Source organism: Felis catus, chromosome F1 (genome assembly GCF_018350175.1).
Source record: "Felis catus isolate Fca126 chromosome F1, F.catus_Fca126_mat1.0, whole genome shotgun sequence".
Classification (NCBI taxonomy): domain Eukaryota; kingdom Metazoa; phylum Chordata; class Mammalia; order Carnivora; family Felidae; genus Felis; species Felis catus.
This window is the reverse complement of record NC_058384.1, coordinates 60961987-60984667: the sequence shown is the minus strand read 5'-3', so window position 1 is coordinate 60984667 and position 22681 is coordinate 60961987. Positions and strand designations below refer to the sequence as shown.

Below are 22681 nucleotides of genomic sequence, written 5' to 3'. Positions count from 1 at the left end.
TCGCATACAAAAAGACTCTCATGGCTCTGGAGATTCCAAGGGTCTTAGAAGATCTTTTGTCACAAACTGGGGAGAGGGAGGGTGTATGCGGGTCACCAAGACCAAATATTACAATGAAAGATATTACTATCACCTCTATCACTCAGGAAATACAAGGGTTTCAGGACCTCTTTGCCAGGAACTTGGGCCAAAGACCAAATATATACAGATAGTATCACAATATCTCGATAAAAAAGATTAAGCCCCTGTTTATTTAAGCCACTCTTACTCTTACTGGATTTTGTCTCACTTGACTCCTAATTGAAACAGGATCTGAATCTCTTGTTTTATAAGTGAGGAAATCCAAGCAAAGATAAATTAAGCAATGTAACAATGTAGCCAATGTCAGCACATCTTGCTGATAGCAGAAATGGGAACAGGATCAAATAGGAATGTGCCAAACCTTACTCTGAAGGAAAAATGGGCTGAAAAATTCATTCAATTGTGTCTCTTTGGTCCTTGTATTTTCTTAGTGGCCCATTTGATATTTGACTATTACAGTTTCTTGAAGAAAAATGAAGTTTCCTCATTGGCAGAATCTTATCACCGTGTGTAGTTAATAGGATCTTTCATTCACCTACCCCTTCTTGGCTCTATCAGTATATGTATTTAATATTTCATTCTCTTACATATTACTTAGTTTTTAAAGCTTGCCTTGAGAACTTATTTTCCATCTGTTAAGGGTCCTAAGCATTATAGATTCTTGCTTACAATAACTCTTCAAGGTTGGTATCATAATATTTGTTTTATAGAAGAAGAAAGTGAAGTTCAGGGATACAGTACCATGAATTGTGTTCCCAAAGATATATGTTTTTTTGTAAATTTTTTAATGTTTATTTAATTATTTTGAGAGAGGAGGGGGGGGGGGAGAACAAGCAGAAGAGGGGCAGAGAGGAGAGAGAGAATCCCAAGCAGGCTCTGCACCATCAGCACAGAGTTCAATGAGGGGTTTGAACTCACTAAACACACCTGAGCTGAGATCAAGAGTCCAACGCTTAATAGACTGTGCCACCCAGGTGCCCCCCCCAAAAGATATGTTGAAGTCCTTACCCCCAGCCCCCACCTGTGAATGTGACTTTTTTTTTTTTGGAAATAGAGTCTTTACATATAGAATCATGTTCAGGTGAAGTCATACTTGATTAGGGTGGACCCTAAATCCAATGTTTGATGTTCTAAATCCAATAACTGGAGAGGGAGCTTTAGAGACACAGAGATCCACACCAAGTGAAGATGGTCATGTGGAAAGGGAGGTAGAAATTGGGGTGATGTAGCTACAAGTCGAGGAATGCCAAGCATTGCTAGCGGCCTCCAGAAACTACAGAGTCCAAGAAGGCTCTTCCCTGATGCTTCAGAGGGAGCCTAGATGTGCTTGATTCTGACCATCTAGACTCCAGAACTGAGAGAATCAATTTCTGTTTTAAGCCACTTGGCTTGTGATAATTTGTTAGGGCAGCCCAGGAAGCTAATACAAGGGGTTAAATGATTTTCTCCGTATCACACAACTGGAAAGTAGTGGGGCCCACCTGTCAGTGAAGTTGTGCAGTAGAACGGATCAGCTTCACCCACATGTAGAAAGGCCAAATGGCCCCACATTCTTCATTTGTTCCACAAGTCTTGAAGTTCTGATACACTCTCAAGAATACCACGAAGAGCTTTCAAGGAGCTCACAATCTATTACACGGTTCCTTAAAAGCAGCATAAGGTATCATTATCCCCTTCTCTATTTGCCTTAATATCCCTAGAAAATTATTGTTTCTGGTTATAGCCCTTAGTTCTTTAGTCCTGATTTTCTTTCAGTGGTTTACCACGACCATTCCCGTTCCTTGGGTTCTATTAAGCTTCTATTAAGAAGTCGGCTGTCAGTCTTACTGTTGAAAGTAATGTTTGTATTTTCTCTGACCGCTCTTGAGACTGGTTTTTTTCTTTTGTTTCTTTTTTTTTTTTATCATGGATTTTTAGCAGTCATACTACCACGTGTCTATGTGTGGTTTTCTTTTAATTTCTCCCATTTGGAGTTCATAGCTATTCTTGAATGTTTGGCTTCATATCTTTCATCAGCTTTGGACATTTGCAGCCAATTTCTTTTCAGATCGGCTTTTGACCTAGTTTATCTCTCATCCCTTTCTGTGACTCCACTTATATGTATATTAGGCCTCGTAACTGGGCTCCATTTATCCCATAGGAGCCTTTCTATGATTTTCATCTTCTTTTGTCTCTGTGTTTCAGGCTGTATATGATCCGCTGGCCTATCTCCTGCTTCATAGACCTCACTTCAGCTGTGTCTACTTGGCTGATAAGTGTGTCTATTACATCCCTCATTTTCGTTATTTGATTGTTCAATCCTAGGATTTATGTGTTCATAAATTACAAGTGTCCACTAAAATTCCACACATTTCCTCCCTATTTTTCTTGAACATATACATCACAGATTTTTTTTAAAAAATTAAACCCAAGTTAGTTACCATATACTGTAATAATGATTTCAGGAATAGAATTTAGTGATTCATCACGTTCATATAACACCCAGTGCTCATCCCAACAAGTGCCCTCCTTAATGCCCATCACCCATTTAGCCCATCCTCCACCCATCACCCCACCAGCAACCCTCAGTTTGTTCTCTGTAGCTAAGAGTCTCACGGTTTACCTCCTTCTCTAAATCACAGGTATTTTAAAAGCCACGTGCATAAATTTTAATATATGCATAGGGACTTCCTGTGTGCATTTGATTGTGTCCATTGTTTTTCTGAGCTTTTGTACATTTGGCCTTGTTTACTCGAATGCCTATTAATTTTTCAATAATGATGCATGCTGCGTGTAGAAAATTGTACAGATCATTTGCAATTCCAATTAATCTTCAATACGTCTAGAGAGGATGTACTTTGATTTTTGAGAGGCAGATGGATAGGGTAGAGCAATTGAATCCAGCCTATAATTGTACTAAATAGAATCTGGATTTGAAGTTTTGTGAGAGCTTTTCTATAAAAAAGCTTTTTTTTCCTTCATCTCTAGTTCTGATGCAGTACTGAGGTATCTATAGGAAAGTCTCCTTCTTAGGGGCCCTGAGCTATCACTTTATTTATCTCCCTAGCATGATGAGACTATTTATTCAGTTTCTCAGCCTCCTGGCAGCCACTTAAAAATTAGCTGATGACTCCAAAGGAAAAAGAGCTAAAAGCAAGGCTTTCCTCTGTGAATTTCTTGTCTCCTGGGTCATAGGACCTTCGGTCTTCACTCACTAATTCTCAAATGCCTTTAAACAGCTTTTTAAAATTTAACCCTTTTTAGTTGTTATTGTCAGGAGCACTTGTCCAATACCGACTAGTCTGCCGTAGCCAGAAGTGGAAATCCAGAAGTGTTTGCTTTTTGTAACCTTGGAGAATTCAGCTTGATGGGTCTTGTTTCATACTGAAAGGGAGAGATCAATTTCAGTTCTTCTGTTCATAAATAAGCCTCCATTATACAGCACGAGCTTCTACTTGTTTGCACAGGATGATGGAGGTATCACCTTAGCCTGGGAGGCAGCGTGTGTGTGTGTGTGCGTGTGTGTGCGCATGTGCGTGTGTGTGTGTGTGTGTGTGTGTATTTGACTCTCATTTCAACTTCCCTCTCAATTTGTCCACACAGAGTGACTAGATCGAGGCAGAATGAGTATTTTCCCTCTCCATTCTCTGCCCTATTTGATAAGTAATGTCTTGCTTTCAGTAACCTCATAATTCAGGGAAGTGTCATATAAAACAATCCTTTACTCCTAACTAATGTAGGTAGTTAATACCGATTTAAGAAAGACAGTTGCTCTTAACTTATATATTTGGTATTGACTTTACAAAATGTGATTCAACCAAGAGAAACACAAAATTGTCTATCATTTTATCATCATTACTTAGTCCACTGAACTACTTTATGTTGCCTTGAAATTGGTTGAAATCCAAAGAGCTAATTCAGAAATACAAAGTTCATCGATTTCCATTGGCTTTTATCAACATATAAGTACAAAGCAAAGGGAAGGTTTCAGACATTTAGTTACATAACCGAATTCTACAAACTTTTCATTTTAAAATATTCTGATAGAGCATTAAAAATATATATACATATATCTTGGCATAGAATTCCGCTAGAAGGGATCTTGGGTGTCTTTGCAGTCTGACTTTCTGAAACATGAGTTACCACTTTCCTCAAAAATAATTTTCTGAAAATACTTCCCTTTGTATATGAAGACATAGATTCAACTTCATGTTCACTAGAAGAAGTAAGCAAGAAGAAAAGAAAAAAAGTCTCTAATGGAAACACTCTTCGTCTTTTCCTTTTTCTCCGATACACTGAGATGTTTCCATGTGCTAGCCATTCGGGCACCAGCTCCCCTCACATACCCCCTCACAGACCCCAAAACCAAGAGTTATGTGAACAGGATGTAGGAGGTCCAAAATAATTAATAATTAATTTTCCTGGGAAAGACAGAAAGGAATTTGAGCTGGGTTTAGCTGATGAAAGGAGACAGAAAGATACTTCTGGTAGAGCACCTACTGCTTTATAGAATTATGAAAGTTCATGGTACACCTGGAACTCAGTGCAGAGACAATAACAGGAAATACGGCTAGAGATGTAACATGCGGGCAGATTTTGAAAGTCCTAATATGCCATGCAGAGGAATTTGAACACCATCCAAACACAAAGGTCCTAAATATTTTTTTCAAAGCTCCTCAATATTTTATTTTTTTAACTTTTTAAAAAAAACTTTAAAAAAATGTTTATTTACTTTTGAGAGAGAGAGACAGAGCATGAGCAGGGGAGGGGCAGAGAGAGAAGGAGACATAGTATCCAAAGCAGGCCCCAGGCTCCGAGCTGTCAGCACAGAGCCCGATGCGGGGCTCGAACTCACAAACTGGGAGATCGCGACCTGAGCCGAAGTCGGCCACTTAACCAACTGAGCCACCCGGGTGTCCCAAAGCTCCTCGATATTTTAAAGCAAAGGAGAAACAGATACATTTTGGCTTCTAGGAATACAACTGTGCCAGAACTTGAGACTGAAGACAAGAATGGGGACAAACCAGTGACTGGGAAATTAATGCTGTTGTCCATGAAGACAAAGATGTCTTGAGCAGCAATTAAATATCTTTATACATCTGTCTCCTTCATTCATATACACAGAAGGGTCTGAGTTGAAGCGGTACACTCTAGAGGATTTGGTGATCAAGTCCCCACGGGGCTGAAGAAGATAGCGCGCTTTGACCAAGGAGAATGGGTGGGTGGTGATACCCTTACCTTAGATGAGAAACAGATTATGAGGAAGTGCAAGAGAAGGATGAGTTCAGTCCAGCTGCCTGGTGCCTTGTTGCTTTGACATTTGGAGGAAAGTTTTGGCATGTTGGATATCTACAGAATGGCTTACTTCCTTTCTCTTGACCTCGCCTCCCCATCCACACAGCTAAGATTTTCCTTACTTTTATATGATTCCCACCTCTTGTTCACACCCAGTGCCAACCAGGAGAAGCAACCAAGGAGAAGCAACAGACTCTTCACGATCTCTTTTCTGGGGGGACAAAATAGCTTCTTTATTTCTTCTTCAAGTCACTTACAACGTTAAGATCAGTGTATACTTTTGTGACCAAGTTTAGTTGCTATATCGGTTAAGACAGCGTTTGGTACATGTGTTCGTAAGCCAATTACAATGACTTCAGCAAACTATTTTACCTCCTCTAAAAAGAAATCCAGAGGTAAGCAGTCAAGGACAAGGATGGTTTTCAAGGCGATCATTAAAGATCCAGGCCATTGGGGCGCCTGGGTGGCGCAGTCGGTTAAGCGTCCGACTTCAGCCAGGTCACGATCTCGCGGTACGGGAGTTCGAGCCCCGCGTCGGGCTCTGGGCTGATGGCTCAGAGCCTGGAGCCTGTTTCCGATTCTCTGTCTCCCTCTCTGTCTGCCCCTCCCTCGTTCATGCTCTGTCTCTCTCTGTCCCAAAAATAAATAAACGTTGGAAAAAAAAAATTTAAACACACACCAAGAAAATAATTAAAAAAAAAAAAAAAAAAAAAAGATCCAGGCCATTTCTGCTGTCCTCTTCAACCATCCACAGCAACACCTTTCATCCTCGTTGTCTAAAGACTACTCTTTTACTTTAGATATTACATCTACGTCCCAGGCAATAAATGAGAAAGGGAAAGGCAAAAGGCAGGAGTATGCTAAATCTGTCCATGTTTAGCCCTAAAAAAAAAAAAAAAAAAAAAAAAAAAAAAAACTTTCCCAGAAGTTCAACCCAAGACATGTTTTCTTATATTGCATTACCCAAAATTATGACACATAACCACGCCTAAATGCAAGGAAGCCTGGGAGATTAAGTTATCTAACTGGGTACATTGCTGTCAAAATAATTGTGATTTGTGAGTAAGGAAGAATGTATGTTGGGTGCTTACAACTAGCTAAGCCTGCCAGCCACGTTTTCCTTTTAAATATAACAAGAGGGGCGCCTGGGTGGCTCAGTCGGTGGCTCAGTTAAGTGTCCGACTTCGGCTCAGGTCATGATCTCGCAGTTTGTGGGTTCGAGCCCCGCGTGGGGCTCTGTGATGACAGCTCGGAGCCTGGAGCCTGCCTCCGACTCTGTGTCTCCTTTTCTCTCTGCCCCTCCCCCACTTGTGTTCTGTCTCTCTCTGTCTATCAAAAATACATAACGTAACAAATTTTTTTTCTAAATAAATATAACAAGAAAAATACATATATTTTTTACAGGTCTCAGTTTTCTAATGATCTTTTTGATGTACAAACATATGTAGATGGAGGAAAAGAAGGCTGGGCTATGCTAAAGGAGGGTCACCTAAGAATAAGGGTCTAACCGGTTGGGGGTGCCCATTTGGCTCAGTCGGTATAGCGTGTGACTCTTGATCTCAGGGTTGTGAGTTTGGGCCCCACATTGGGTGTAGAGATTACTCAAAAATAAAGTCTTCAAAAAAAGAGTCTAACCTGCTTCTTTCCAACAAGTACCTTTCTATTACCTCCCCTTTTTCCTCCAACTCCCTTTCATAGGGGAAATGAAACACTTAGGGTTCTTAGGTTTAGACAACGTTGATCCACAAAGGCTAGATTCAAGAAGCAGAATAGCCCGGGTTAGTATTACTGAGGCAACCAGAAGTAAGCTAAATTGTACCTACTGACTGACAAGAGAAGGAGCAAAGGATACTTAGGGTTAGTAAGGACAATCAAGATGGCCCAGGTCAAGGCTCCACTCTAACGCTTTGTTCCAAAAATAGTCCCGATCTTTCACCTCTCCCTTTGTGATGTGATTTTGCAGCTACTCCAAGCTGGTTCCAAGCTTAGGCCTCAAAAGACACTGGGCACTTTCACCTCTCCTCTTGGAACTCTATCTCTACCACATGAGAGTCTGAGCTAGATTGATGGATGACAAGAAATGCAAGCCTTGACTGCTGTTGTCACCCCAGACCATAGCTAGGCAACTGTCAGATATTATAGCGGGGCCATCTTAGACTGGTTGGGACCCAGCCAACCTCCTAGCTGTCTTAATAAGTCCAACTAAATTCAGCCAAGTATGACTCAGCTGATCTGTAAATTTGTGAACAAGAAGAAATGGCAATGGAAGAAAAGAAAAGAAAAGAAAAGAAAAGAAAAGAAAAGAAAAGAAAAGAAAAGAAAAGAAAAGAAAAGAAATGGTTGTGGTTCGAAGCCACTAATTTGGGGATGGCTTGGTACACAACAATAGATAATCGATACACTGACAATGAAGATCCCCTAAAATAAAGTTTCCTTTCGGGGGCTATACAATTATGTCAAGCGATTTCACTTATATTTGATTGATACTATAAAGTAAAGCGCTTTAGTCAAAAGTGAATGGGAATAGTCTCAAGCAAAAGAAAGTTTGATTTGGAGGACGGAGAAGAGAAAATATTTAAGCAGGTCACTCTCTGGAAGGGTTGTGAGATTCAGGAATTATGGAGGAAAGCATGATGTCATTAGCGGCCCCCAAGGCAGGGACGGACAGAAGGAAAATGACATGAGTCTAGAAGAAACTACCCAAGAGGAATAGTATGAATTAACATTCATCATCATCGAATTCTAACCTGACCTCAACCTTACAAGCTGTGAAAATAAGGCTTTTGATAAGTGGACTTACTTGGCTGAGGTTACAAAGCTGGTGAGCTCCAGGGCAGGCGTCTGTTTGACCTCTAAGCCCTGGGCTCTACCCTGTCTTGTATTTGTGCCTGGGACTCTGGGGGTGGAAGGCTGTCTCCACAATCTGTGCAGCTGTAACTCTTTTCTGCACTCTGACCACGCGTGACGATTATTCGAGTTGCTAGGTCATGATTTTTTGTTATACTGACCTCAGTTTGTCAGAGTTCATCCTGGTACTCGCAGCACAGGCTGGTCTCAAGTCCCGAGTCTTCTAATTTCTCCACTATCTTTCCACTTTCAGAGATGGAGAAGATAAAGGAAGGGATAAAAAATAAGAGAGCTGATCTACACTTCTCTCAGCAAGATTACAAACACACACACACACATACACACACAGACAGAGGCATGAACACACGCACCTTACGTACACTGTCAAGATACTTGCCTGTTTTGCCATATATATCCTTTTTCCTATGCCCATTAATCAAACCTGGATAATCCACACTCCTGGCAAAGACACTGTGGTGGATAAAGCATAGATTTTGGAATCATATTTGTTGAAGCTTAGTTTCCTCATCTGTAAAGTGGGAATGCAACTATTTACCTCGTAGTGGATACCTTCTCCACCACAGTAAGTGGTGTACCATTTATTTAACTGGTCAAACCAAAATCCAGAAGTTTAATTCCTTGTCCTCCTCTTCCTTCTACGTCATAGCCTCTAGAGAGTCCCGTCGGCTTTACCTACAAAAGAAAGATCCCAAATCTAATCCTTTCGACCTTGTCTAGTACGACGGTACTTGTCCAAGGTACCGTCATTTGGGGCCTAAGTTACCACTGTACTTTCTTAAACAGCTTCCTCTCAACCCCATCTCCACCCTAGCAATCCATTCTCTGCATTGAAGCCCATTATACTTTTAGAGTAAAAGTCAGTGGATGTTGTTCTCCAGTGTTAATACTGAATGTTTGTGTCCCTCCAAAGTTCAGACATTGAAACCTAATGCTCAACGTGATAGTATTTGAACGTGGGGCCTTGGGAGATGCTTAGGTGATGAGTGTGAAACTGTCATGAATGAGATGTGTGCTCTCACAAGAGACCCCCGCGGAGCCCCCTCATCCCTTCCGCCATGGGAAGAACAATGAGAGGACAGCCGCCTATAAACCAGGAAGCAAGCGCTTACCAGACATGGACACTGCCTGTGCCTTGATCTTGAACTTTCAGCTCCAGGACTGGGAGAGAGAAATTTCTATTTCTTAGAAGCCGCCCCATTTATGGTGTTTTGCTATAGCAGCTCAAACAGATGAAGACATCGTGTTTAAAATCCTCCAATGCCTTTTCATTTTCTTAATCTAAACCTTACCTACTGTTTTATTTCTTCTTTGACCTCAGTCTTGAACCACTCTCCCCATCTTGCCCCTCTGTCTTTGGTTCTTACCTCAAACATTCTAGCGCATTTGTTTCTCAGTTGGGGCCACTGTGTTGGCCATTTCTCCTGGACTCAGTCTATAGTAGCTTGCAGGTCACTTTCCGCCGCACTTTTTGACTTCATCTTCTTTATAAAATTTATCATTCCCTGGTGTTTGCCTGTTGCTGGGTTCATTTAATTTGTTTCACTCGAATGTAAGTTCCATGAGAGCAGAGGCCGGGCCTGGCATAGACCCTCATGACTAGGAAATGACTCGTATACAGTAGGTTGTCAAACAAATCTTCATTAAATAAATGTTTACCTTCGCTCACCTGCTTAGTATGCTCCGGTGGGTTTCAAATGTGGGTTTGTATAAAATCCCAAGTCCTTACCTTGGCCTGAAATTCTGTACATTATCTGGTCTCTGTTCTCCACTCTGATGTCATCATTGTATCCTTTTCTTCTCTTACTTACTATGCTCCAGTGTCTCTGGTTTTCTTTGCTTCAAGTTCAAATCCAAGCTCAAGCCCTTTGCATTTGTTGTTTCCCGCTTCCTACCCCACCCGCCCAATTGCTCTTTCCCAGGACCTACCCATCTCTGGGTTGTCACCACTCAAGATTAACCCCAATGTCGGCTTCTGAGAAAGCTCTTCTCTGACCACCCTGTTTGATGTTGCCTGCCCAGTACCATGTTCCGTTACCCTGCTTTCTTTCATTCATAGCATTTACGAGTCTCTGAGCTCATATATTTATTTGCTTCTTACACTAGAATTCAATGAATTCAGGGAATCCAGTTTGTCTTACTACCACTATATTCCCAGTGCCTTGATCAAGGCAACAATGTCAATGTTCCGTGACAGATTCCCACCCCTCCCTTTTGCTTTGCTTTCAAGGGTCGGTATCTGCAGCTCTTTAGCCCTGATATTGAAATTAGATTGACCATCATTCAATAGTCCGTCCTAATGCGCTGTTGACAATCTGGTAGCTTGCTCCATTCAGGAAATATAGGCGGATATTCCTAGAAAATCTCATCTGCTAAGAGCCACCTGGTTTCTCCAGACCAAGTGGTAAGGTTTACTTTAAAGTAAAGTGACAAAAAAAAAAAAAGATGCTTACTTTAGAGTACCATTTACTTTACTTGACAATCCAAGCCTACTTGATGTTACCTTTTTTGGGTTTTGAAATCCCTTGAGACTCTGATGAACGTCATAGACCCTGCTCCAAAAATAACGGCAGGTAGTGCCTACGGCCAACTTTTGTACGTAATGTCCAAGGGTTCGCGGGACTCCTGGAGCTCATTTATGGCTCATCAGTTAAGAACCCCTGCTCTGGGCTCTCCGTGTTCCGACCTATGACGTCAGGGCTTCGTGGTGGTGGTCCCAGCACTGCCCTGCCCAGTGAGGCAAGGAAACAGGATGAGTGGGGAGGGAAGGATCTCTGGGAGTAGGATGGAAGAGGGTGGACAGAAGGAGAGGCAGAGCAAGAGGAATGGAGTAGGAGAAGGGGCTGGAAAAGTTGAAGGAAAGCAAGGAATGAGGGGGTAAGAGTAGAGCTGGAAAAGAAAGGCAAGAATCCTTGGTCAGAGGAATCGGGGCCATCGACTGCCTGAGGGGCTACCTGGGGTTGTGATCTCTGGTTCCGACCCTCTTGGGCAGAGGACAACTTCTGTTCCCACATAAGCTGAAAAGTTACAGAAGCCTAGAGGCCAATTCAACTATAATCATAGAGATACACAGATGAGTGTCTGCTTAGATGACAGAAGACTGCGCGGTCGTGGATTTATTTCTGGGACCATGCCGGGCGCCCATCTCCATTTTATTTTCCGGGGAACGCACTGGGCTCCTTGCACCCTGCTTTGTCCCTTAATGAAGATGAGAATACGTACCAGTGGGTTTCTAACGAAGTTGGAGAGAGAATCCTCAGAGTAAACTAAACCTTGACACAGAGGTAAACATGGTGAGATGACTTTGTAAATGTTAGAACGATACCAGGCTGAGAACTACAGGGGTAAGTGGTGAAATGTGATAATGGCTCATGTCTTTGAAACATGATTCGGTGGACTTCAGTTACTGGTTTGAAGAAACACAGCGTGATTGCCAGGCATCATTCATTCTTTCCACACATATTTGTTAAACATCTACTACAACTAGAGGCCCACTGAGCAATGGAAGGTACACAAAGCATTCTCCATCCCTTGTCCCGATGCCCAAGGGATGTCAATTTCTCCTCGGAACCTACCAGAAGTTCCTTAGTGCAAACAGGCGAGTCCAATGGTTATTCTATTTCACCTGTGGCCGCGTCTCCTCTTAACTTCCTTTATTCTCCATGATGTGTTTAAAATAAGACAGCTCTCAAATCCATACTTGGTGATGTAATTCAACTCCCAGGAACCTTGGTTTCTTCATCTGCAGAATGGAGATGGGAATCTCCCAAAGTTGTTAAAATTAAGTGTCACATTGCTAAAAGTAAGTGGTAATGGACACACAGGGCCCAAAGCACAATCAGCACTCAACAAATGGTATCTACGGTTATAATTATTATTCTGTTAATGCCACTTCATTCTGCTCACATCAGCTGGAACACACTTTTTTTTTATCCTTCCCTCAACCCACACAAAATCAGTTACCAAGTTCCATTGGCTCTACCTTGAACGTGTTCCTCATAATTGCCTCTTCTTTCCCTTTCTATTGCCACTCTCCTAATCCCTCTTCCTTATTTCATATTCTCTTCTCCCCAAATTTGGTGTTGGACAACAGTAGGCTGTGCGGAGTCAAGTTTGGAGGGAGTCAATAGTAACGTGAGTTGTTTTGAGTGCATGGGGAGCAGGCGCCCCTCATCCAGCCAAGTGTTCAAGGTCAACTGTATGTTCAAGGTGCTTTATTATTTCAATCACCACAGCTGTCTGACCTCAATATCTATGCTTTTACTAATCACTCAAAGCTTACTTTTAATGTTTTTATTTATTTTTGAAGGAGAGAGAGAGACAGAGCATGAGCGGGGGAGGAGCAGAGAGAGAAGGAGACACAGAATCGGAAGCAGGCTCCAGGCTCCGAGCTGTCAGCACAGAGCCCGACGCGGGGCTCGAACTCACAAACCGTGAGATCACGACCTTAGCCGAAGTCGGACGCTCAACCGACTGAGCCCCCCAGGCGCCCCAAAGCTTACTTGTAATCACTGTAATTGGGCTTCCCTGTTTATCATCTTTCACAGGGCTTCGAGGACATGCTATCTCAGCTATAGTTTATATATATTGAAATATATTTTGGCAACCCTACAGAGTAATAATGAAAAGCGTAAGTATTGACATGAGACAGCTGTAGTGATTAAATGAACACTGCATGTTGAATATACAGTTGACTCTTCTTTTTAATTAAAAAAATTTTTTAATGTTTTGAGAAAGAGAGAGGGCATGAGTGACAGAGAAAGAGGGAGACAGAATTAGATGCAGGCTCCAGGCTCTGAGCCGTCAGCACAGAGCCTTACGTGGGGCTTGAACCCACAAACCGTGAGATCATGACCTGAGCCAGAGTCAGACGCTCAACCCAGTGAGCTATCCAGGCAGCCCATGAATACACAGTTGGCTCTTGAACAACATGGGTGTTAGGGGTACCAATGCCCTGTGCAGTTGAAAATCTATTTATAACTTTTGACTCCCCCAAAACTCAACTACTAATAGCCTACTGTTTGTTTCAAAGATTTTTTTAAGTAATCTCCACACCCAACGTGGGGCTCGAACTCACAACCCCAAGATCAAGAGTCATTCGTTCCACCGACTAAGCCAGCCAGGAGCCCCACTAATAGTTTACCGTCGACCAGAAGCCTTACGGATAACACGAGTTGATTAACACGTATTTTGTATGATGTATGTATTCTCATATGTGTCACATACATATTCTTACAATAAAGGAAGCTAGAGAAAAGAAAATGGTATTAAGAAAATCATAAGGAAGCGAAATACATTTACAGTACTTTACTGTGTTTATTAAGAAAAGCCACCTGTTCAGTTCAAACTCGTGTTGTTCAAGGATCAGCTGTAATACCTAATCATCCTAAAGCACTCGATTACTATTTTTTGTTCTCTCCCTCAATACATTTTTAAAAAATGTTTATTTATTATTTTTGAGAGAGAGAGAGAGCAAGCAGAGGAGGGGCAGACAGAGGGGAACAGAGGATCTGAAGCAGGCTCCACGCCGAGATAGCAGCCAGCCCAATGTGGGGCTCGAGCTCATGAACTCTGAGATCATGACCTGACCTGAGCCGAAGTCGGATGCTCAACCGACTGACCCACAGAGGCTCCCCTGGGTAATTTTTTTAAGATTTTATTTTTAAGTAATCCCTATACCCAATATGGGCCTTGAACCCACGATTCCGAGATCAAGAGGCCCATGCTCCTCCGACTGAGCCAGCCAGGCGCCCTAAGCACTCGCTAAATATTAACTGTCATTAATACTATTGGTGTGGACATTTCTTATTTCCCTATTTTCTTATTAAAAGAAAACAGCTTTATTGAGATATAATTCACATTACCATAAAATTCACACTTACAAAGTGTACAATTTTCTCTACAAAAAGATTCTGGTTTTTTAGTATATTCACAGAATTGAGCAACCATCACACTATATATAATTTTAGGACATTTTCATCACCCCCAAAAAGAATGTTCCTAGATGACAATGACCTTCTGGTATTGATGGTTCCTTTTCCAATACGTTGCCTGGAGAACTTTTATTAGATCTTCCGTTAAAATTACTTGCTCCCATACTGACTTTATATAGGCTCTGGGTTGACTTCTTTCTATTACCGAAGGTGAGATAATTTCATTATTGTGAGGGCTACCCACTGTGATTGACATACAATTTGAGGATATCGTTTTGTGCTCAACTTTTTATTAGTGATGATTTAAAAAACTAGTTTACAAGTATGTGAATAAAACAGTTGTTATTAAGTAATTGCATCATAATTACAATTAATACTCCCTAGTGCATGCCCTCATGCCAATAAGTGCCAAGGAGCTTGTTAAAAACTGTTTTGAAATCCTTTCATAAGGGCTCCTTATGTTGCCAAACTTGTTTTTGATAATGATTGGGAAGGAGGTTGGAGTGACCTAAAGAATCACGTTTTATTTGAGGATCCCAAACCACCTGACAGGGCTTCCTCCCATCTTGAAGATCGGGTACACTGAGGTTTGCAATGGTTCAACCCATTTCCGTTGGCTGGGTTGCCATCCGGGAAGAGGGCGGGCTACAGAGAACAGTTTATATTCCAGTACATTCTGGGCTCTTCCTAAGTCATTTATCTGCCCTTTTCTCTTTTGGCCATGGTGATTGCGTAGCCAGTCAGATTTCTCCTCTCACCTGGGCTGGTGAAAAGATGGGAGGCAAATCTGTGATGTACCTGGAGCTATATAGTCCTAGACTTCAGCTGTGAGTTTCTTACTAGCGCCCCAGCCCCACCCCCGGGGGCGATTCTATTAAAACCTTTTTTCATTCTTTCCTACCCATTTTCAATTTGAGTCATCTTGTTCAAATATGTATTATCTTTTTAAGCACTCTCAGGCTCTTTGCAAACAACACGGGCAATGGACACGTGGCTGATTTTTACAGGATTCATACTTTTCTGTTAGGTCCAGGCACGTCGCAGAGCTGAAACACCAGGTTTTTGGAGAGACCCACACTTTGGTTTGAATTCCGTCTCTGACACTTAATAACTATGGGACCCTTGGACAAGTTATTTAATCTTTCTGAGTTCCCTTTTTGCAAAGTGAAAATCATAATCCATAACTCAGAGATGTCTTGGGGATTAAATAAAATAAGTCATGCAAATTACTTGGTGCATAGTAGGCATTCAATAAATGTCAGCTCATTTCTTATTCCAGTTAATAATGCTTATTAGACTATATTAAAAACTAGAAGCAGACTGTGATAATGCATTTCTTTATTAAGTATTTAAGCCAAATAACTAATTTCCCCCAGGGGGAAGGGAGAGCTATGTTGAATTGGATTCATTTGGTGGACTTATTTATTAATCTTTTTTTTCCCCTTCAACATTATTTTGTTTCACAGTTCATAATGCAGTTTTCATGCAACACAAATGCCACACAGCTCAGCATTCCTTTGAACTCTACTGTGATCTTTAAGAAAATCTATGGTTACATTCGCCGCTTATTAGAGGTCATTGTTAGTTACGTTAGCAGCTCAGCTGTGTTTCATAACTACTTCGGGCTGACAAACTTTTGCTCGCCACCGTTTCCCCGAGGTCTAAGGCTTTACAAGGATCCGGTTTTCAATTGCAACGGTACAGCAGAAGAAAACAGGGGTGGGGGGTAGACTCACACCGTCTGTGCTCTCTCCTGTCAACATTACACGTTTGCGTTGAAGCGGGGCCACGTTTTCCTCAAGGACGGCAGCTAAAGCGAGGCTGGCGACAGGACTGGGCAGTAACCGGGCTGGGGCTCGGGTACCACGGCACCTTTAAGGACCGGAGACTTGGCACTAGCCCGGCCTCCTTCCCGGCCCACCTCTGAACTCTGATTGACAGGGCGCCGGGCGAGGAGGAGCCGAAGGAGGCCGAGGGGAGGTGCGGGGAGGCGAGCAGGGGGAGGAGGGCCCGTCTTCCCGCCGACGGCCAATCAGGGCGGGGGGGCGGGGCCTGCGCGCCCTCCTCCCTCCTTCTCTCCCCCGCCTCCCGGCTTCCCCGCCCCCTCCCCTCTCCTCCTTCTCGTCCTCCTCCTCCTTCTCCTCCTCCTCCTCCTCCTCGCAGGCTGTGGTTTTTCTGTATGTGTTTCTGGAGTCCTGAGCCTGAGCTAAACAAAAGCAGGAGGCTGACGGGGCTGCCGGAGTTTGCAGAGACACGGAGGAGGAGAGAGCCTGTGCTCTGCCTGCCGCCGCGGCCGGGGGAGATCTGGCTTTTGCAACAGCCCACCCCCTTTGAGATCACTCTGGCCCGGAGTGGGGGTGGGGGGCAGCGGGGGGTGGGGGGGAAAGTTTGCATTGCAATCCCCCTGCCTTCCTCTCCTTTCTCCCGATCAATGCATATTTGCAAAAGGATTAAGCCACAGATTTAAGCGCCGGGAGCCCATTTCTGCCTTGCAAAGGAGACCGGACTGAAAAACCAAAAGCCAGCTCTGATTTCTTTTCGTCAAGTGGGAAGGTGGTTTATTTTTCTTGCTTTTTTGGAGTCAACACCCTTCTCCACCAGCCCTTATCCCCACCCTCACCCCGCAACCCCTTCACGCCCCCCTCCCCCTCCCCACTCCCCATCCTCCCACCAGCCTCTAAAAGAGGCAAAGGGATTTTTTTTTTTTTTCTTCTGGTCTTCTTTTTTCCCCCCTTCCCTGTTTATCCTGAAAAGGATCTGAAGCCAGCTTGAAGGATAAAAAGCCTTGGTGCTGCCCAGGAGCCGAGCCGAGGAGCAGAAGAGGAAGAGCCGGGGGCTGCTGTTGCCTTTGGAGATGGACGAGCAGCCCAGGCTGATGCATTCCCATGCTGGGGTCGGGATGGCCGGACACCCCGGCCTGTCCCAGCACTTGCAGGATGGGGCCGGAGGGACCGAGGGGGAGGGCGGGAGGAAGCAGGACATTGGAGACATTTTACAGCAAATTATGACCATCACAGACCAGAGTTTGGATGAGGCGCAGGCCAGGTGAGATGGAGGTTTTCTTTTCCTTTCTTGGGGTTTTTTGTTTTTCTCCCTCTCGCAGGGGGAAACAATGGGAACCGAATCAGCACAGCGCTTTCTTTTTAAATGTTATTTCTTTTCCCATTTTGACGAGCAACTACATGGCGGAGGAGTAAAATTGGAAGGAGCGTTGTTATCGAAAGTGTAATCGCCCATGCCGAGATGTGGCTCTGTGTGTGTGTGTGTGTGTGTGTGTGTGTGTGTGTGTGTGTGTGTGTGTGTGTGTGTATGTGTGTTTGCGTGTGTGTGTGAATATAGAGATATTCATATATGTCCACACAAACACTCGGGCACGCCGAAAATACTGCCAACGGATCCAAAAGGGGCCCTCGGCACTTTTTACTGCTTTAAAAAAGTATCAGAGAGAGCAGAATTGACAAGTTTTGGACAGCATTCCATGCCTTCTTGTTGAGGGACTCCGTAACATTACAAAATAAAATGCCCCAATAACACTTTATTTGCAAATTTAGTGACTCCTCACCTAATTCAGAGACTTTGGCTTTTCTTTCTTGATGTGCCCCCTCCAAAATTAATTTTGAGCTCTTCCTTCTTTCTGCCCCCTTAAAATAAAATTTAAAAAAAAAGCAGATTAATTCTTTGTCAGTACTTGTCAACTATCCAAAAAATATTTTGCATTCATTTGATTCTGTTTCAGAAAAAAGCTAATGGAAAGAAGGAAAACATGATTTTGCTTTGAGGCATATTGGTTAGTTTCAGGAGACTCAGATATTCAGTTTAACTTTATTGTCTCTTAATTTGAGTCACTTTACCAACGCTCTGTGGCACAGAATGTATGGTCCTTTAAAAAAGGGGGTGGGGGGACAAAAATCAAGCATGATCTTTTCCCCATGCTTTTTTTCAGGACCACTTAGAATGCACAGAAATAGAAATGAAGGCATGTGTGAATTTCATGTATTTTCAGTACTGTAGGACAGGAAGGTCTTTATTAAGGAAACACAATAAAGAAGCTGTGTAGCTTCTCAAGTTAATCCATTGCCAGGTAGACAGTTCAACACTCCAGGATTTTACAGTAAATTCTCTTCCAGAACAAAATGTAGAGTCACTGGCAACCCAGAAACAGCTTGCCCAAGGCCGATCTCGAAAAGAAGAATTTAAAAAATCTAATGACCACATATGTCTTTACTGTTAATTACCCTGCTTTGTGAAATCTCAGAAGTAGTTGTTGTTTTTTTTTTAATATGTACACGATTCCTATACCCCAAATGACTCAGTTATGTGGAAAAGACATTATATGTATTTTCGTCTTATGGGAATAAGGAATTTGAGTTGAGAAAATGAGCCGAAGTGGTTAAAAGCGTGGATGTTATGAATTACACCCTAATTTTAGCTGCAGGCACATGCAACATGTAAACTCAGAAGTACTGAGTGTGGAAAACTTAGAAATGTTCGAAGCCAGGAACTGTGCTTAATTTTTTTTTTTAAATGGGGGAAAGTTTTCAAAAATTAATCGGCGCTCTCTTCCCATTGTATTATCTTTAGAGAAGCTAATAATTACAGCAAAGTGGAAGATTTTTCCCACTGGCAATCTCTTTTTGAATTGGAACAGATTTCTCCATTACATTGTTGCAGAAGAAGAAACTCAGACATCCCAATAAACTGGTTTAATAACAAGTTTGTGAAGTGGCAAGGGGCCGGGAAGGCTCGAGACTTCCCACTTTCCTCATGTACGATCAGTACTCCCTTTTTGTACAGCTGAGGACAGCCGAGGCTTGGCGGGTCTCCCCTGATAGTGGCCTAGATGCTGAGAGAGATTAGACCCACATTTTGGGATGGGGAAATCTGTTCCCTGTCTCTAACCCCATTGATGTGCTGTGGAAATGTAGTATTTCTGGAAAGCCGTCTGGGGCTTTTGTTGTTACTAGTCCTGTTGGTTTGTTTTTCCATTTGGGCCTATATGTAAGAATGCAATTAATGAAAACTATTTTAAAAGGCCCTCAAAGAGGTCTTTGATACAATAAAGTATTTTGTACCTTTTTTTCTCACCCCCCCCCCCCCCCATGAGAACTCAGGCACCATTGAGCTTTCTTTTTGTTCAAACAATGTAACTCTACTCACAGTATAGAGAGCCTGCTTCTGGTTACGCTCTTCATGAGGATGTGTGTCCATTTTTTTTTTTTAACTTTCGCAAGAATTAAGAAAGAATTGCATGTGTCTGGGGTGCCAGGGGCTTCCATTTGTCTTTACACATTAATTTCAGTCTGTAAACAGAATTCCTTTAACTGATAGCTGATACGATCAGTATTTTGTTTCCAAAACAATATCCTTCTGCTAAGTGCTTCCATAGTAAAATAAAGGGAAAGGTATTGTTTTGTTCCTCAAGTGCATTCTGAATACACACGCACACCAGAACCAGGTAAATCACTAATCTAAAAGGCAGAATTGTATTTATTTTTTCCCCAATGGGTGCAAGGTCCTAATTGTAAATAATTGAATTTCAACACCTGCAAATAAGCGGCGTGTGCACAAGAGGCATAATGTGAACACAGAGAAATGAATTTATTCCCCATATGGGTATGTTTGCCCCCTGGCAATGCATTTCCATACTCTTTAACTTGGGGACTGAAATTTTATAAATTGACAGTTCTACTCAGAAGACCTTTCAAGCATCTTGTGTTTATGAGAATACAGGGGCATCTGCGGAATGAATTCGAACACATGGATGAATTAAATTTGAAAACACACACACAGACTAAGAGGCAGACAGCTCCTAGGCTGTGGTGGTTGCATAGATTATAGAAAACTGTTATCCTATGCGTTTAGCTTTGCCGTATTCATTGCCCTGGATATAGGATTATTGGTTTAAGAATTCCACTTTGATTAAACTATTAAAAAAAAAAAAACTAACTCTGCCTAAATGGGCATAATTTAGGTTAGTTCTGTTCTGTAGTTAAATCCCTACTCTCTCTCAGCTAATTAACATTATTTCCTTTTCTATGGCGGGACTCTGTATATTAAGTCATAAAACAATCGAAGCATGCCACAGAGTTATGCGTGGTATATAATTTTGGCTAAATGTTCGGATTTTTCCCCCTGTGCATTATCAGCAGTTTGATTCTGAAAGTCCACCTAAGCCATTATGTTGTTTCTTTCTTGCAGAAAACATGCTTTAAACTGCCACAGAATGAAGCCTGCCTTGTTTAATGTGTTGTGTGAAATCAAAGAAAAAACAGGTAGGAATGAGATTTCAACATTTAAGCGTTTTCTTTGGCCAGTTGACTCACTTAGCCAGCAATCACAAACCCATTATTTAAATATTAAAATTTCAGAATAAAAGTACTCTCAAGATGGATCGCGTATTCCAATAGGGAGTTCTAGTAGCCCTGCTTCCTGGGAAAGAAAGCACCAAGTTTCCTTGACAGTTATTACCAAGCATTACTGGTTTATTTTCCTTAACTCTGTTACCAGCCTCTTTGAAACTGGGGCTAGAATAGAGGTTCTGAAGGGAAATTGATAGAATGATGTGCCTTTGGGGGAAAAATATGAAAGTAAAAGTCTGTTTCCTGAAGGAATGTATTTTGGCCCATATTTAAAACCCTGGTGTTTTTGGAGTTGGGCATGGGGGCTAAGCTGTTTAAAGTTTCCTTTCCTTTTTTTCTTGTAATGGTACAAAGGAGCAGGCTAGAGGTTTCTCAGCAGTGGTGGTTGTCAAATACCTTTGTGGAAAGCGCTATACAACGTCAGGTTATCGGTATTTGAGTGCCCTGTGATTTCATAGCAGGGGGAAGCGTTGGGTTTAGGAGAATATAATGCCATGAGATCACTCATTCTGTTGTTTTTCTACTTTCTAGACCTCCTCTCATGGACTAACACACTTATAACACATCCCAGGAGGGCATTTAAATTTTAAAGCAACAATTAAAAAATAGCAGTCATCAATCAGAGGTGTTCTTAAACAACAGATGCTCTGGGAAGGACATTTAGCAACATCCTCTTGTTTGTTTATTTTAATCCTTAATTTTCCAAAGTGGCTGAATCTCTCCCTTGTAAAAAGAGAGAGTTGAGAAGGCAATCTGAAACCAGAGCATAATGATGAGGAACGAGGGGTGGTTATATAAAGCGGGAGCTTCTGCTGGCCTCTGACTCGCTTGCTTCAGAGCAGTGCAAAGTACCTGCCATCCTATTTATTTATTTATTTTTTACAACAAGGAGTGTAACAGTCAATAATTCATATCTAAACCATATAAGCAAGGGCATGACATGAATGAAAGTGACAATAAATATGATTGCATGCCCGGTTGATATACATTGATAGTTACACATAAAAAAAGCGGGGTGGGGGGGGGGGAGGGCACCCAGGGTGGCTTTCTTTTTGAAAGCTCTCTGTGTTTCTCTTTTAAAAGAATAAATAGTTTCAAGATGTGACCGTTGATCGAATATGTAATTACTTGGGTCTTGAAATCTATGTGAAATTAGTAAGCAGCTCCTTTGTTGAATGTTATTTGTGTTGTGCACAACATTCCAGACAAAGCACCTGAGCAGTAATGTTCAGACCTTCAAGACTTTCAGGTTGCCTTGCCAAAACCTAACCTTACTGCAAAGCTGATAATTACATTATTTTAGCTGTGAAACACCTCTTAAGAGATTTATGAATTGTGCATACAAATATCAAAGAGCCCTTCTAGTTTGTCACACTTTTTAGCTTTTTTTTCCCTATTAGCCAGGGCAGGAAACCTGAGTGTATGTATATAGATTTTTTTCCTCTCCTTTTTTCTTCCTTCTCATTTGCTTTTTTGATCTCCAATGCTTATTTACTTTGAATTTTTGGTTTGTTGAAATCTGCTTCTAACCTAGTACGCTTTCCTGCCCGTCTTGATTCATCAAATATAGAATCAAGACATAAAGGCATATTTGATAATCCAGGCTAAAGCGACTCAATTTTGGAAGACACTTTATCAGATATTTATGGAAAGGAAGCCCATCGGGGCACTTGAATGTATATTGTGGTCAAAGTGTTTAATTCTAGCCTTCTAATTAAAACCTACCAAGGCAGTAGATCAAAGTGGATGGGTGTGAATAGAGATCCGGTTCTGGTGTGGGTTAAAGAGTTTGTTCCTTATTCACATTGGCTAAACTATGGTGATAGGAAGCAGGGGTATTGGTCAGAAATAACGCTTGAAAGGTGTAATCTATCGTTGGACTGTATATTTCGCTTTTAAAATTTCCTGTCAATTGATGAATTGGTGTTTGGAGATTTTTAAAAATCTAAGTTCAGTTTCGGTGTGTTGTCTTTAGAATAGTATATTTAAAAAATAGTTTATGAAGTACGGTAGATTGAGAAGATAAGGATCCCTGCCCCTGTGTTAAAGGGGAAATATACATGTGCACACGCACACACGCGTGAGAGGTTTGGATTGAGAGGGCACCCATGGGTGAAAGTTTAAAAAAAAAAAAAAGAAAGGGAAAAAAAAATCTTTCCTCCTTGTTTC

General features: G+C 42.0%; 1 protein-coding gene and 1 long non-coding RNA gene across 7 annotated transcripts in view; one reads left to right on the top strand and one right to left on the bottom strand.

The window, feature by feature from the left end:
- The window catches only part of LOC102901635, a 31149-nt gene extending 15061 nt beyond the window's left edge, over window positions 1–16088 (bottom strand). Inside the window, exons 1-3 of one of the 5 annotated variants that reach the window (XR_006591432.1) lie at window positions 15890–16087; window positions 8364–11962; window positions 1094–3444 (exon numbers count right to left, since the gene is read on the bottom strand). This is a non-coding gene — a long non-coding RNA (uncharacterized LOC102901635). Of the gene's footprint in view, window positions 1–1093; window positions 3445–5926; window positions 5986–6032; window positions 6238–8363; window positions 11963–15889 lie in introns of those variants that run through there. The other 4 variants (XR_006591431.1, XR_002739180.2, XR_006591429.1 and 1 more) reach the window with 4 other exon arrangements.
- A 203-nt stretch (window positions 16089–16291) lies between these two features.
- PBX1 (PBX homeobox 1) overlaps window positions 16292–22681 on the top strand; it is a 298342-nt gene continuing 291952 nt past the window's right edge. The window contains exons 1-3 of one of the 2 annotated variants that reach the window (XM_006942988.5): window positions 16293–16706; window positions 16908–17198; window positions 20352–20425. In XM_006942988.5, the coding sequence (XP_006943050.1) occupies window positions 17008–17198; window positions 20352–20425 (265 nt within the window). In that variant the 5' untranslated portion in view covers window positions 16293–16706; window positions 16908–17007. Of the gene's footprint in view, window positions 17199–20351; window positions 20426–22681 lie in introns of both variants that reach the window. The other variant, XM_045048432.1, reaches the window with a different exon arrangement.